At 33.7% G+C, this 16,763-nt stretch overlaps 1 protein-coding gene across 22 annotated transcripts in view; it reads right to left on the bottom strand.

Moving 5' to 3' along the window:
• ROBO2 (roundabout guidance receptor 2) overlaps nucleotides 1-16,763 on the bottom strand; it is a 1,685,112-nt gene that overhangs the window by 65,236 nt on the left and 1,603,113 nt on the right. For all 22 annotated transcript variants that reach the window (XM_045088214.1, XM_045088211.1, XM_045088212.1 and 19 more), the window contains 3 exons: nucleotides 14,672-14,903; nucleotides 11,227-11,351; nucleotides 8,756-8,927 (listed from right to left, as the gene is read on the bottom strand). In XM_045088214.1, the coding sequence (XP_044944149.1) occupies nucleotides 8,756-8,927; nucleotides 11,227-11,351; nucleotides 14,672-14,903 (529 nt within the window). The remainder of the gene's footprint in view (nucleotides 1-8,755; nucleotides 8,928-11,226; nucleotides 11,352-14,671; nucleotides 14,904-16,763) is intronic.

The following is a 16,763-nucleotide window of genomic DNA, read 5'->3' as shown; positions in this document are numbered from 1 at the left end:
TAGAAAGAACATGGTCTTTGAAGTTTCCTGTTTGGATATCATCTCTTCCACTTACCAACTTAAATAAGCAATAACTTTAGGTAAGGGACTTAATCTTTTCAAGTACCTGTTTCTGTTAGTTGGCAACAGCACCATTTCAAATATTTGGAAGTATTAGTTAAGATGATGTATGTAAAGAGGCTGATGACTCCAAATTATGACCCAAGTATGGGTAAGGGTTACTTTAAGAGCCACTCAAGGAACTTCAGGGATGTAAGTTATAATTGTCTAGATGTAAGAGTCTTGAAAACCACAGATGACTTGTTTGCCAGTTTCTCCTTTCTTCCAGGTCAGAAATTTAGCCAACATAGCCTAGACTCATTTGTAGTTAAGTGCAGCAAAGTGACTTACAATACTGCATAGGCATATTATGCATACTGCCTGTAGACCTGACCCACACACTACTGTGACAATACTTGACATTCTCCCTCTTTGCTAATGTTAAATAGAAAGAAGGGGTCTTTGGAGCATTCTGACTCCTGTAAGAGAATCCAGAGCTATTGATTGGAAGGATCGAAGTTTCCTAAATGACTGTGTGGAAGACAAACCCTAACCTCCATTCTGCTAATCTATATCAGATGGGACTATGAATAAGGAAAAAAAAAAACTTTTATTTTGTTATAGCTGTTAGCATTTTTCTTATACATACTTATATTCCATTTCTGAAATGTCTCTTGTGTTAAATTCCAGATATAAAACCCAGATTCACTTATGTAATACCCTGCTTAATCTTCCCAATTTATCTGACCTTAGTTATTATATACATAAACTTAGATAAAAAATATTTAAAATGAATTCATATTTTCAATATAAGACATACACATACCTGCTGATTTTTATAGCTACTAGGAGTTACCAAAAGGAAAATAAACACATTATTGAACAAGGAGAAAAGAAAACTTGTCCTTCATTTGTGTACAAGGTTGATAAAATATGATGTTTTATGTGCAATATTTATGTTACCAAAGGTGTATTACTACTTCTTATGTTGCTGGTATATTTGAAACAATGTTGTCAGTTGGACTAATTAGAGCATAGACAAGGGATGTGTGTGACCTGTAACGCTCCATTGTTCTTGCAGACAAAAAATATAATGAAATGTAATGTCTTCCTCCCATTGGAGAGTAATGAAGAACAAAACCAATTTGTTGGACTAAAAATTAATTAGACACATCAGATTCGATTGTATCTATTACTGTGAAAGTTTGCAGCTGTTCCACATATTGTTACCAACTATATAAGGTAAGCATTAAGTGGCCAAATGATTAAAGAAACAATAGCTATATTATTAAGCAAGATTACTGAAAATTATAAAGCAAAGTAGATTTACTATATGGCATAATCTTTGATGCTTACTTATGTAAATGTATGTGGTTGAATTTCTGTGTGTGTAAGTAAAATGGTATAGGAGAACTATGGACACTTTGATGTTAAAGTATCTTACCAGTGGAAAATACAGACAAAAAACAATGCTTTTAAACATGTGTATAGCTATTTATTATATTTATATGATATTTTATTTAATATTCCCTTAATGGAACTTTCTGGGATGAAAATAAAACTGAGAAGGAATAGATGAAACAGTACATAGTCTGGCATAAGACAAATCTAAAATTATCAGCCATAAATTACAACAAATGCCAATACATGATTTAATTAAGGCAAAGGGGAAATGAGGTAGAGCTTGAGTCACTTCGAGTGCTGTTTCTAGTACTGAACAGACAATAGAGAAAGCACAAATTGAAACAGAAAAAGATTAGCCATCACTAAATCACTTTTCAGCTAAGGAATAACAGTTGTGTAGATAATGTTATCAGACAAGATGTTAAGGTCATGTGCAGGAGTAATTAAAGAAACACTTAAAGGCTTCTTCAGTACAACAGTAGATATTAAAAAGAAATAAATCTCTTGAGTATAAACAGCATTTTCTGTGTTGAGTTGTGCTTGTGTGTTTGTGTGTGCACATGTGAGCATGCATTTATTCCAAGTGGTGCAATTCCATTTGATCACATCTCGAATACTGCATGTTCTAGTTACACAAATAGGAGATAGAAATAGCATTTATTAGATTATTTTTTAACTTCACAGAAAATTTGGAAAGAGTTTTATGATATGCTAAAAAATAAAGTAATAATCATCCATTTAAAAACAGTCTTTTTAAACTAATGAAAACTTAAATAAAACTTTCTATTTGATTTAAAACACTCTAAGTTAGTTTTCCTTTTTTTAAGTTACTATACAGTTGTTAAGTTCTTAATTGACATGAGATGAGCTTGGTTAAATGGTATTATTGTAATGTTTTACTTGCCTCCAAGTGCAATAAATCCCCCCAATATTGTGAACAATGCATACAGTCTCTACAAAAAACAAACAAACAAACAAACAAACAAAAAACAACAACAGCCAAAAACTTCCTTTTGCTTGAGAATTACACTTCTAATAAAAATGATAGAAAATACAGTAAAGAAATATATAGATACTTGACAATCTGGGTTAGAAATATTCCAACTGCTATAGACAATTAAAAAGAAAAAAAAACACAAAAACCCACAAAGCTTTGTTTGCCTATGCAGGAATTTTCATAGAAAACGGTGCCCTTTAAATATGTCTCATAAACATTTAAGGGAAAAAGTAAGAGAAGTAAGAAGGGCTTACTTCTAAATAGCATAATGTGTGTGTGTGTGTGTGTATCAGTTAAATCCTTTTGGGTGTACCTGTATTTCTTTCTTATTCCAATTTATTTTAGAAAATCTCAGAAGGGCAAGATTGTAGGTTCCCCTCAGGTTAAGAAATTAATTCGGTCTGTATGACTAATTAAGAAAGGGAAGGCAATTTAAAGGAAAGTTAATACTATAACTTTTTCTCCTTAACATTTTTAATATATAAAAGAACAAAAACTTGGAGAATATTAAAAAATCAACAGTATGGTTGAATGTTAAATCTCTTCATATACAATAAATATTTTGTAAAAAGAAACAATTTCCCAGAAATTGGCAGTGTGCTCTATGTGCATCATTTCAAAAAACAAACAGAAAGAAATGGGACTGGCACATTCTATTGTATCAAACTCTGGGTAAATATTCTTAAAATATGCAAACTCTAGGAAGAACATTTAAAAATATATTAAAGATACTAATAAACAAATAAAAGCAGGAAGAACTGAAAATATATGTCTCTTGAAAGAAGGGAGATGCACTAGGGGAAATCTGAATTTATGAGGCTTTCTTTTCCTTTAAAAATTTCAAACCATACAGTGCTAGGCAGCTTGAACCCAAATTGAAAACTTCAGTCATATTGCTATAAAGTGTCAGAGGATACAGTTCTCAGATGACAGAGTGATTGAAAATTTTCATTGGGAAGCCATGTTCAAGAGCCACACGAAAGTAATATTTCCAAATCTTTGTATGAACTCCCCCTTAATCATAAGATGAACTCTTAAGAGTACCTGCAGAATGAAGATTCCAAGAATCTGGTGAATATCAAAAACCAGAAGGCTGAAAAGGCTGAACAGACTTTTCAGCTGATGTTCACTGTAGAGAAAATTGTGTTTAAACCTTAAATTTCATCAAGTTGGAAAAGAGATCAACATATTTGGCTTTTCACTGAAGCCTCTTAAGGGCCATGACTTGAAAGTAAAGGTCAAACTGAGATTTTGCTCTGAGAAAAAGGTCAAAACATAAACAGTCCCATATTAACAAAGGTAAAATCCAAGCCCCCGAAAAATCAAGATGATCAGCTAGTAACATAACTCTCTTTAAAACAAGACCCAACATTCTTTAGAAGATCACTAAATTTTATGGTATGCATCTGCAATGTATAGTATGCAGTAAAAAACTACTAAGCATGCAAAAAGAAACAAAATAACAATAGCAAAAAAGAAGAAAGAAGTAAAAAAATAGTAAGAGACAACCAAAGGTCAAGAGAAAAAATAATCAACAGATACAGACCATGAGATGACATGGACGTTGAAATGAGGAGAAAAGGACTTTAAAGTAGCTATTAGAATAAATGGAACATGTAAAAGAAAACAAATAGAAATTCTAGAACAGAAAAGTATATTATATAAATTAATAATTCACTGGATACTTCCATTTCTGCCCATAAAGAAATAACAGGTATGGGACACAAAATCCTCCCATAAATAAGTAGAAAAGTTGGCAAAATATGTAAAACAAAGAGCAGGATTGTGAGAAAGGGGAAGTAAAAAACAGGGAGATTTACTATTTTCATATTTGATCTGAAGATAGTGCTAATACTCAAATGTGATGCAGTGAAGAGGAACCCAAATGTGGCTAAACAAAATTCCTGAGAGGAACTCAGGGAGGCTGAGGAAATTGAATTTATAGAACAGAATATCTGATAAAAAATGAGTAACAAAAAATTTTTTCTTAGTTTTAATTTACTTAAAAGATAAAGATAACTAATGATTTAAAGCAAAGCAAATCATAACACTACTTTAGTTTGTATATTGGTGTTTACTATATAAGAGTAAAACTATAACAATAGCAAAAATACTGAGAGGAATGAAAATGGAATTATATTTTTTTAAGTTCTTGCTAGGTAAATCCTAGAATAACCATTATTTAAAAAAAACCCTTAATCCTAAGAATCCAATAATGGATACAAAATAGAATACAGAAAGTGACTTCATTCAACAAGAAGAAACTAAGAAAATAGGAACAAATTCAGATAGAAAATAAATAGCAAGATGGTAATTCTAAGCCCAAATGCATCACTGATTATATTGAAGTTAATGGTCTAAACATTACAATAAAAAGGCAAGGATTATCATATTGACTTTAAAAGAGACTTAATATGTAATATAAATAGTAGAAATGTACAATATCCCTGTAAAAGGATGGAAACAAAGCACAAACTATGTAAATACTTTTAATATAATGTAGCTATACTAATATTAGACAAAGTACATTTTAGGACAAAGAATCTTACTAGGTAATAAAGCGGGGCATTCCATAATGATAAAGGGTAAGTTCCCTAATAAAATGTAACAATTCTAAGATGTATTCACTTAAAACAAGTAGTAAAATAAATGAAATGAAAACTTATAGACAGAAAGAAGAAATACAAAAATCTTTAATTATAATAAATTTTCAGACTCCTTTTTTATTTATTGAAAGAGTAAACAAGCAGAAAATCAGTAAAGACCTGAACAATACTACCAACTAATTTAATATGACATTTATGGAACATTCCACTCCAGAACAGAAAAATACACATATTTTTCAAAGGCATAAGCAACATTCCCTAAGACCAAATGTTAAGCCATAAAATAATTCTCCATATTTAAAAGGCTAAATTCATACAATGTACATTTTCTAAACACAGTGGAATTAAATTACAAATCAGAAAGAAAAGGCTATTTGTGAAATTCCAAAATATCTGGAAATGTAACAATACACTGCTAAACAACCTCTGCAAAGAGAATGAAATCCTTAGGTGAAGTGAAAAGTATTTTCAACATCGTGGTAAATGGAAACATCGTGGTAAATGGAAACTCAAAATGTATAAGATTCAGCTGAAGATGTGCTTAGTAAGAAATGTATAACTTTAAATAATAATTTATTATTACTATATTATATATAATATATTATTATTATTATTATTTATAATTTATTTTAAGTATCTGTATTAGAAAGGTCCAAATCACTGGTATAGATTTCCATCTTAAGAAGCAACAAAAAGTAAGTAGAAGAAAAAATGCAGAAATTAATTAATTAGAAATCAAATAAATAAAACTAACAAAGCCAAAAGTTTATACTTTTTAAAAAAAGATTTCATTTATTTATTTATTTGACAGAGATCACACATAGGCAGAGAGGCAGACAGAGAGAGGGGGGGAAGCAGGCTCCCCGCTGAGCAGAGAGCCCAATGTGGGGCTCGATCCCAGGACCCTGAGATCATGACCTGAGCCGAAGGGAGAGGCTTAGCCCACTGAGCCACCCAGGCACCCCAAAAGTTTATATTTGAAAAGATTAAAAAACATTGATTAATCTTTATCAAAGCTATTTGAAATTAAAGGGATGGTTGGGGGGTTGCAAAACAAAGAGGGAGAGAAGAAAAAGAGAGAGAGAACATGAATTCTCAGGATATGAATAAAAAAGATGAGGGGCACCTGAGTGGCTCCATTGGTTTAGTGTCTGCCTTTGGCTAAGGTCAGGATCTCAGGGTCCTAGGATGGGGAACCACATTGGGTTCCCTGCTCAGCAGAGGTCTGTTTCTCCTTCTCTCTCTGCCCTTCCTCCCTTCTTGTGTCCTCCCTCTCTCTTAAATAAATAAATAAATAAAATCTTTTCTTTTATCTTTTTTTTAAGATTTTATTTATTTGATAGAGATCACAAGTAGACGGAGAGGCAGGCAGAGAGAGAGGGGGAAGAAGGTTCCCTGCCAAGCAGAGAGCCCGAAGTGGGGCTTGATTCCAGGACCCTGGGACCATGACCTGAGCCAAAGGCAGAGGCTTTAACCCACTGAGCCACCCAAGTGGCCCTAAAATCTTTTAAAAAAATAAAAGAGAAGACATAACTACACATCCTGCAACATTACAATTAAAGTGGATTATAAATAAGGAGATAATGCAATTAAGCATATAACAATAAATTCAAGAACTTAGATAAGTTAGACAAATTCACTGATGGAAAAACCAAAAATCCATTTAATACAACCAGCAAAGGAATAATAACAGTTCTAAATAACTGCAAACTCATAAATACAAAGAGAATATACAAAGAAAACTCTAGGCACAGATATTATAAATGATTCTCGAAAGAATTTAAGGAAGAAAATAAAAGGCCCACAAAAACTCTTAGACTGTAGCCAAGAATAGGATATTTCCCAGCCCCTTTTATAAAGTTAGCCAACCTGATTCTAAAACCTGACAAAGACATTAGAAGAAAACTATTGATCACTATCCCTCATGAACATAGATGCAAACTTCTTTAGCAGATGTTGGCAAATTGGATGGAATAATATCTGTAGAAAACATAATGTATTTTGATCAAATGAGACTTATCCCAGGAATGAAAGGCTTATTCACTTTTGAAATGATTCAATAGATTTTACCATATTAACACATATAGGAAGAAAGGAGACAGAATATTGTTTGAATACACCCTGAAAAAATATGCCACAATTATTAAAATAAATAAGTGAGGTGAGTAAGGACATAAGATGAAAGGGTAATATATAAAAGTAAGTTTACATATAGTACAGAATAAGTGGTAAAGGAATTTAACAAGTATACTTACAAAAATAAAATAGGGAAAATTTTAAGAAAACATGTGCTGATATAATTAGGAAAATAAATAAGCCTCAACTCTCAAAACACATGCAATTACTTTAAGATGAGTTATAGACGTAAGCATAAGAGCTAAAATTATAAGGCTGATAGAAGAAAATCTAAGGAAATATATTTCCTATCTACAGATAGGACACAGTTTCTTAGAAAGCACTAAACATAAAAGAAAAATGTGGTACATTATAGTTCACTAAAATTTAAAAATTCACTAATCAAAAGACACTATTAATTAAAAAAAAATAGGGAATCCATAGATGAGGAAAAAATATTTGCGATGAAAAACTATATAACAAAGAGTTTGTATACATATATAGAATTTATATTCTATGTATGTATCGGTTCTCCTATCCAGTAACAAGAGAGAAACAACACATTTTAAAAAGGCAAAGACTTGGAAATGGTACAAAAGAAAATATGTGAATGGCCAATAAAACACACGTAATGTTGTTCAACATTATTAATCGTCAAAGAAAACTGAAGTAAAGACAATAGTGAGGTACACTTTCATACTTGTCGGCATGACTAAAATTGTGGATGGTTAACATCAAATGTTGGTGATGGTGTAAAAAAAATGCAAGTCATGTTCTTTGCTAGTGAAAGTATAAAATTATACAATAATATGAAAATCTTTACAGTTTCTTATAAATTATGTCAATCCTATTACCTAAAAATTCCACCTCTAGATATCTCTCCAAAGGAAATAAAAACTTGTGTCCTCAAAAAGACTTACACAGGAATGTTCATGCCCTCAAGAGAAAAGCAGAGAAACAAAATAAGATATATTCGTTCAATTGAACACTGCTCAGAAACAAAAACCTATGAATTGCATGATACATACATTGGTAAGTCTCAAAAACATTGTTTAGTGAAAGAAGCCAGACACGAGGTATTATATTCTGTGTGATTCCATTTACATATATTTCAAGAACAGGCAAACATAATCAATGCTAGTAGGGAAAAATTGTCTGTGATGATGATAGTGCATTTAATAGGGATTTCTTATTTGGGATAATATATTTGGATTACAAAGTTTCTTTTGGACTGTTTCTGGTGAAATTTTGACATCTTTCTTGCTTAGAGGATTTGAAACACAATGCACTTTCTTCAGTAACTGTCTCATTTCTTATTATATTTCAATGACATCAATATTGTTAGTGAAATTATTGATTAAAAATTATTTTCAAACTGACTTTCAGCATTTAAACACTTAGTGATTATAATTTGAAGAAGTTTCTGGGAAACTTGAGAGCACAAGAAATTGCTAACTATTTGTATGAGAAACCCTAGTCAGTCAACCTATTTGCCTATATGATGAGTGTACCCTCTTCTCATTGCTGCAGATCTACTCTTAGGACACAGTTTGCCAGTTGGCTAACTGATAACAGGCCACAGAGATGTACTCACCAATGATTATAGGCTGCGGCTCGCTTTTTACTCCAACCCCTGCACTCGTACTAGCGGCAACCTCTACCCGGTATTGGATACCTGGGAACAACCCACCAATTATTACAGATCGAATGGCTGCATCCACAGTTTTGTTGATATGGAATCGTGTTTCATTCCCCAGGCACCAGATCTATAGAAATGTAAAGTGAGAAACAAAAAGAATATAAAATTATCCTTTCTGTCAAATTGATGACCTATTTTTTTAGTAGTGACCCATCTATTCTCTTGGCTTATAGAAGTATTTGTAAATGACATTTTCTAAAGGCTAATATTTGCAATTTATTTATCTACGTGTGTGTGTGTGTGTGTGTGTGTATTAAAGGAAGAACAGTAGGAGAAGCTAAAACCACGCCATGTTCCTTTATATATTACAACTAACACTGAATGCATATAATGCAGTGATTCCTTAAACACTTCTGGAGAGTGTTCTTGGTTGCAAAGAGTATTTGGGTATGGATTAAAACTCATAAACTTCTCTGATTAATTTATTTATCAAGGTTTATTATGCATGTAATCTATTAAAACATGGTGATTATTAGTTGTAATATCCAATGGATATAGGTGCACATCTAAGTAATTTATATTCTATTTAAGAAACTATTAACTTACCCAGAAGTAGTTAACAAGATTAATTGACCTAAGTTATAAGTATTGACTGAGATGAAATTAAGGCCAATATTTACATTGACAGTAATAAATCTCAGTATCGATCAAAACATATGGACATATACACAGACACATTCATGAGAACAGAGTAGTAGATAGTCTTTGAAAACCAATGTGAAAGAATCCAGGCTTTTACTCTAAGTAAAAATCAGACTTTAAAGCATACTTTGTCCTGGGATATGGAGATCTGTTACTGTCAAATGTATTATAAAAAGAATCATACTGTATATACATATTTGCATTCATAATCTACAGTATTTCATAATCTACATGGAGATACATAAGTAGAAATACAAATGGTTTTTTGAAATAGGTCAATTCCTGGAACTTTTTATTTAAAGTAATTCTTACTTATTTCTTTTATTTACACAATGATATCTATGTTACTAATGTAGGAATATTTAGGCCTAACTAAAATATACACTTTGTGACCGAAATAAGGCACTCTCATATGAGTGAGAAAGCTTACAACTTATAACAAAAAATACCATGTTATAATCAATATTGGTATATCAGTAAATGGAAGTTTAAGATATTTAGTTCCCAATTATACAAAGGTAAAATCCTAACCTCATTAAAACATAAATACCAGAATAGATCATTCTTTGCCATTGTACCCTAATCCTTATAAAATTTATATGTATGCATATATATTTATAAGTAATTGTGATTCTTATATTTCTTACACATTTCTTTATAAAGTGATGGGGATAATTTTAGAGTTAAGTGCTTGTGTACATGGTATCAGTAAGCTAATCATTCATTAATTTAAGAAAATTCTATTTTGAATTTTATTTTTTCTTAGAAATAACAGAATTCAACCTGCAATGCTTTCACTACAATTATTCAGCTTCATTTTACATATCAACTCTAAACTTTTTGGGTGAGATGGGGTGTCTAGTTTTCTATTCTTATAGATATATACAACATGTTAATTGTTAGACTCCCATATACATTTATTAATAGCAAAATCATAGTTTTGAATTTTTATAAGGTTTAATGAGGTTTTACTAACATATGTGTTCTAATCACATCACAGCTAGTCAGAGTCTTATTTCCCAAAGTTAGACATCTTTTGTCTGTTAAACATCAAATGATGGCAGGAAAACAATGGATCTATAGTTTCTAAACAGCAACAAAATTATCATTAGAAAAATGAGATAATAAACTACATTTATAAGTTTTTTCATAATTTGTTTTTATAATGGCTCCCTTTTTCAAGTGAAATATTTTCCAAAACCTCAATAAATTGACCAAAAGAGGACTTCAGAGTGGGAGTTGGTGCCATCCACCTCCTATCCCCACCCCAACCCTCTAAACCCTGGAAGCATCTTTTTATGAGAACACGGTTAAAAATATCCCTGCTAAGGCCCCTTACACAGAAATTTAATAACAATGATACAGGACTTTTAGGATGAGAGCTGCACCACCTACTCTGTACCCAATCTCTCTAACTCTCTGAGGTTCTGGAATCATGCTCTACAACCCCCGTCCCAAAACAAAACAAAACAAAACAAAACAAAAACACTCCACTGTTCTGGTTTACTTGTCCAGGTGAGTTTTTGTTATCTGTGTCTTGGAGTTAGGTCCCAATCCCCTATGCATTTGTTTCTTTACCTGTCACACAAAGATAGAAAAATTACTTTACACTCAGTCTCAACAAGAGGGCTTCTGGAGATGAGCTTCATGCATGTGACACTGAGACCTCTGGGAAGCCCTTCTGTGAGCCCTGCTTCTTCACCCACTTCTTCACCCACTCCTACCTTGTATTCTTGGATGATTCCATTCTGATGATCTGGAGGAGGAGGATCCCAGGAAACACTAATACTTGTGCTGTTGTGGCTTCCTACTGTCAGCACAGTGACAGATTGTGGAGGGGCACTTGGGGCTGCAAAGGAAGCGATTAGGGTAAACACCAACTGTAAGTCTTGATGTGCATTAATACTGCTTATAGAATATGGATATGCAGACAAGAAGCAAGAGGTCTGGTTTCCAGTAGCTCTCAATTTGCACGTAGTATTCAACAGTGACAGTTTTTTTCCAAAAATTGCCCTTTCAATATAATGGATAGGTTTAATGCAAACACAACAGCTTTGCTAATATGTGCTCGCTAATAAATTTAACAGCTAACATTCTGATGAGTGTTTTCTATATGTCTCGCACTGAGTTAAGCATCATATTTGATGATCACACTAACCTCAAGAAGTAAAAACAAATCTTATCTCAATTTCACAGAAAAGGAAAGCGAAGACAACTGTACGAGAATTATCTAAGTGAAACATCAAGGCAGAATTTGAACCTAGGTATGTCTGGATCTAGAGCTTTGATCCATGTGAGAATAGGCAGGCTCTCTTTCTGAAAAAAACACTCCTATCAAAAATATTCTGAGAGTGGGGCACTTGGGTAGCTCAGTGGGTTAGCCTCTGCCTTCACCTCAGGTCATGATCTCAGGGTCCTGGGATAGAGCCCCTCATTGGGCTCTGGGCTCTCTGCTCAGCAGGGAGCCTGCTCCCCCCCCACCCCTGCCTGCCTCTCTGCTAACTTGTGATCTCCGTCAAATAAATAAGTAAAATCTTTATAAAAAAATATTCTGAGAGAATGTATTCCAAATTTTCATCAACCATTATCTCTGAATGGTGCCACTAATAATCTTCTTGTTTGGTATGGTTTTGTGTTTAATACATAAAAACAGAAACACAGCAATAAATTTCACCAAAATAAGAAAAAAATACTTTTTTTTTTCATATCAGGTAAAAATAATTGACTTATACATTGACTCCTAATTTAAGATTTAAAACTTATTTCATGTTGATGGGAAAGAAGCTCTGAAGTCACAAATGAAAACAGTTCATGTTGGGTTGAGTGTGAAATGGATAGATTTTAATTTCCTACAGTTCCCATCCTTTATGGTTTCTCCTATAACTAATTATAATCACACTGAGAAAAGATGAGTGAGAAAAAATTTCTGATTTTAGACTGCAGCATCTGCTCTCCAGTCTCTCTGAGAGTTGAAAAATACTAAATTATAGGAAAATTTATCAATTCTCCTTAAATCTCTGAGTAGGAAAAACAAAATAAAACAATAGTTGAAACAAAATTCAAAGAAATTGTGGTATTAAAGGATTTTTATGTGAAAGGTTCAATGCTTTCATAACTCTATACAGTTTAACCTTTGAACATGTGTACAATTGAATGGTGAAAGATATTTTAAAAGCCTATCCATTAAATCTCCCATGTTCCATAAATTTGTCATCGAGGTATGTCCATACGGCACTGAGATAGAGGATATATACAGACATAGTAGCACAATATTGCCCTGTATTATTCCTCTGTCTGATAATATTGTTGCAACATATGGCACGATGACATAAATCTAACCACCTGTTCACTCATTTTGTAGTTATTGAGTAGATTGCACTGAAAAATAACACTTGAAAACTGGTTTCTCATTTGCCTTGCTGCTGGCTTGGAGAGAATACCATGCCTGCTTCCTAGCAGGTCAATTATTCCAGTGCTCTGCTTCTACAGATGTGAAGCAACCCAAATCACTGCTTATCATTCCCACACACAGCCCCACTGAGCTCCATTTGTTACCTTCAGAAGGCCACATAAACTCTAAAGGGATGCATGCCGAATGGTGAAAGATGTCTAATCCAGAGGAAAAGCCTAACGTCAGCAAAAATTCATTTTTGGAAGTGCGCTTTAAATGCAGCACTCTATATTACATTCACCCACTCCAGTCATTAGTAGTACACATTTTCAATATAAAGTAGAATTTAATGGTGGATGAACATATTACTATTAATTTTTAGTAGTTTTTTTCTTTACATATCCTAAAAGTTGATTAATACCTTTAAAGATATGCACTTCTGTTCATGTCAGCATATCACAGCAGAAAGTTTTCACTGTGATGCTGATTAAAGATATGTGCAATTTAAAAGCTCTTTGGTCAAACACAGACATCTATGGTACCATAAGTAACTGATACACATTTTCTTAAGATTGCTTTCATACTGATTTATGAAAAATGGCCATTTTCCAGGAGCTTTGTAAATAAAATTAGTAGAAAATCAGAAAAGGAGGAGATTATTACACTTGGCATCTGACTTTTTGTACTTTTAATACCATTTATTATAAGCCTCTAGTTTAGGGAAGGAGACACTAGTACAGGGACTGGTCAAATCTACATTAATTTCATGTCCATCATAAATTGACTTTAAAGTATCTGTGTGCAGGGATGCCTGCATGGCTCAGTTGGTTGGACAACTGCCTTCGGCTCAGGTCATGATCCCGGAGTACCAGGATCGAGTCCCGCATCGGGCTCCCAGCTCCATGCGGAGTCTGCTTCTCCCTCTGACCTTCTCGCTCATACTCTCTCTCACGGTCTCTCTCTCAAATAAATAAATAAAATCTTAAAAAAAAAAAGTATCTGTGTTCAAAAAAAGTTTCCAAATGGAGGGGAGAAAATGTCACTAATGAGAATGTTATTGCAAACATGCAAGTGGCCTTCTGATTAGAAATTATGAGTCAGACAAGCAGAGTCCATGGGGAAGGAGGCTTATTAAAGAAAATGTCGCACTTTACTACATCAAAAACCGGAAAGTGACAATGAACAGCCTGCATTCTTGAGTTTATAAATGAGTTTATAAACCCGTTTATAAATGAGTTTATAAACCCGTTCTTATGATATGAAGCTAAGAAACCATGTTAAGAAAAAAAAATATGGGAAAATATTGTAATCAAATCCCAATGTACTGGTAAAATTTGGAACAAATGTCTGCTTAAGAAAAAAAAATCCCCTTACTCGAATGTCATTTTTTTTTTAAAAAGTTGTCATATTCTATGAGATTCTTGGAATAAAAAGAGAAAAGGCCACTTCCTGAATTCACTTTTTATATTCTCTCCTGCTATTTCTCTAAGGTATATGATAAACTAGAACTTGAAGAGAAATTATCTTGGGACTCCTGGGTGGCTCAGCCAGTTAAGCGGCTGCCTTCGACTTGGGCCATGAGCCTGGGGTCCTGGGATTGAGTTCCATATTGGGCTCCATGCTCAGTGGGGAGCCTGATTCTCCCTCTGCCTCCCACTTCCCCTGATTGTGCTCACTCTCGCTTCTCTCTTTGATTTAAAAAAAAAAAAATTAAAAAAAGAAAGAAATTGCCTCCATTATGGGTTAAGTTGGCTTTTGTTAGAAATCTGAATACTGACCTTCTTCAGTAGTACGAATTATTTTAGATTCACTGTCCATTCCTTGGAACTCATTAAAATAGGGTCGAACTTTAATTTCATAAGTCACCCCCTTTTTCAGGTTGACTAAGACAGCACTTCGCTCAGTTGGGACTTTGGCATCTAAATTCTGCCATGCTGATGTTGCCTGTAGGCCGGAGGTCTGGCGATACATCACTCGGTAGCCCTGAATAAACTGGGGTTGGCGATCGACCTGAAAAACACAGCAAAAATCTTTTGAAACCAAATAGAAATATTGTAGACATGACAAGGAAACCACGCACATCCTAATTTCTCCTGTCCCTATTTTAGTCTTCGTCAACTATTATCTGTGGGATGCCATCATTTTGTAATTCATCTCCCTGCTTCTGATACCCAATTCCAATTCCGAGTTCACATTGCCTGTAAGTTATGATTTCCAAAATAAAGAGTGGGACAACTCTCTCTCCTGCTTAAAATACTCCATAGTATCCAAGATGTTTACTTAATTCAAATTCCTTAGAATAGCAAAGGCCTGACAGGCCTAGACATGCCAATTTGTCTAGCTTCACTTCTCATCATCCTTCTCCTATATTCCACAGTTCCTATTTTTATGGTTGGACATGTAATGTGTTATTGCTCAGGAATTTCCATTCTTGTCTTTGTCTATTCATTAATACTTTCGCTCCCTCCAGTCATTTGAGTTCCTACTAATCAAGTTGCTAGTCAAGTTACATTCATAACTAATATCCATAAGCAAATGTTATGAATGAGATGGACAAGGAGTTAAGGAAGCCTGGAGGGGAGAGGACGTTGATAGAATCAGGAAGGGGAAAAAGAACCAGTGTTGAGTTCTGCAAGGAAAGTAGGACTATTTATTTCAGAGGAAGAAGTGTAGAAACAGCCCATATAAATGTCTATGCCTGGAGGAAGTGTATGAGAAGACGAGGAGTTGTGAAGTTAGAGCATCTATTTTAAAGGCATTTGAAAAGCTTATACCCACTAGCAAATATGAAATGAAAGACTTATTAGTTTATCAGTTTCTGGCTCCTTCAAGAGCCCCACTATTGGCACAATTTCACAATTTTTTTTATCCTTTCATTCACTTAAAGGTATAGAGGATAAGCAGCTGTTTTTAATGAAAGTCAGATTTTTGAATCTGAATATCATATCAAGTAAAAATGTGAAAATGCTGTTTTGTTCAGTCATAAAAATTACATGAAAACCGAATATATTAAAAATGCAAGCTAAAAATAAAACACGTCCTTACACATTTATTCGACAATCTCTATTGAAGTTTTACCATTGTTTCTTCTTCAGGAAGAAAAGGATTTTTACCATTTTAAACTTTTTGAATGTCTTGCCATTTTTCCAGAATTGCTTGATTTAAAAAAATAACTATAACAGAAACTTCTTCAATTAATTTTGCATATATTCTAGCTTAATAACATATTCCAAGAAGCCTTTAACTTGATAAATTTCACTGTCAGATACAGGGTAAAATTTAATGGAGAAGAGATGGAAAACCTCATTTCAGGAAGGTTGGGGAGAGAAGAAACAGAGAAGGAGATGATGAAAAATGGCTATTTCAACTTTTAAAAAATTTCTTTATCCAGCTGTTAACACACTATGAATAAAACGTATTGTCTCATGTATTAACTGCTTTTTTAAAAGATTTATTTATTTATTTATTTGAGAGAGAGAGAGAGAGAGAGAGAGAATATGCATACATGAATGGGGGCAGGGCCAGAGGAAGAAGAAGACAGGAACGCCAAGCAGACTCTGCGCTGAGCTCAGAGCCCCCCTAGGGGTTGGATCCCAGAACCCTGAGATCAAGACCAGAGCCAAAATCAAGAGCAAGAAGTTCATCTGACTGAGCCACTCAGGCACCCCAGTCCCACATATTAACCTCTACCATTTATTCTCCAGTTGTAGCATTTTAAAATTATGTTTAAGTGGGAGTTGGAAACTTAAAGAAGCTCAATCAAAAGAGAATGGAACTTGGGGTTTTTGGGTGGCTCAGTGGGTTAAGCCTCTGCCTTCAGCTCAGGTCATGATCTCAGGGTCCTGGGATCTAGCCCCGCATCGGGCTCTC

The sequence above is a fragment of the Mustela putorius genome, unplaced genomic scaffold (genome assembly GCF_011764305.1).
Source record: "Mustela putorius furo isolate JIRA1106 unplaced genomic scaffold, ASM1176430v1.1 tig00003834_pilon_pilon_pilon, whole genome shotgun sequence".
Taxonomy (NCBI): domain Eukaryota; kingdom Metazoa; phylum Chordata; class Mammalia; order Carnivora; family Mustelidae; genus Mustela; species Mustela putorius.
Note: the sequence above shows the minus strand (reverse complement) of the source record. Positions and strands in the feature narration are given on the sequence as shown.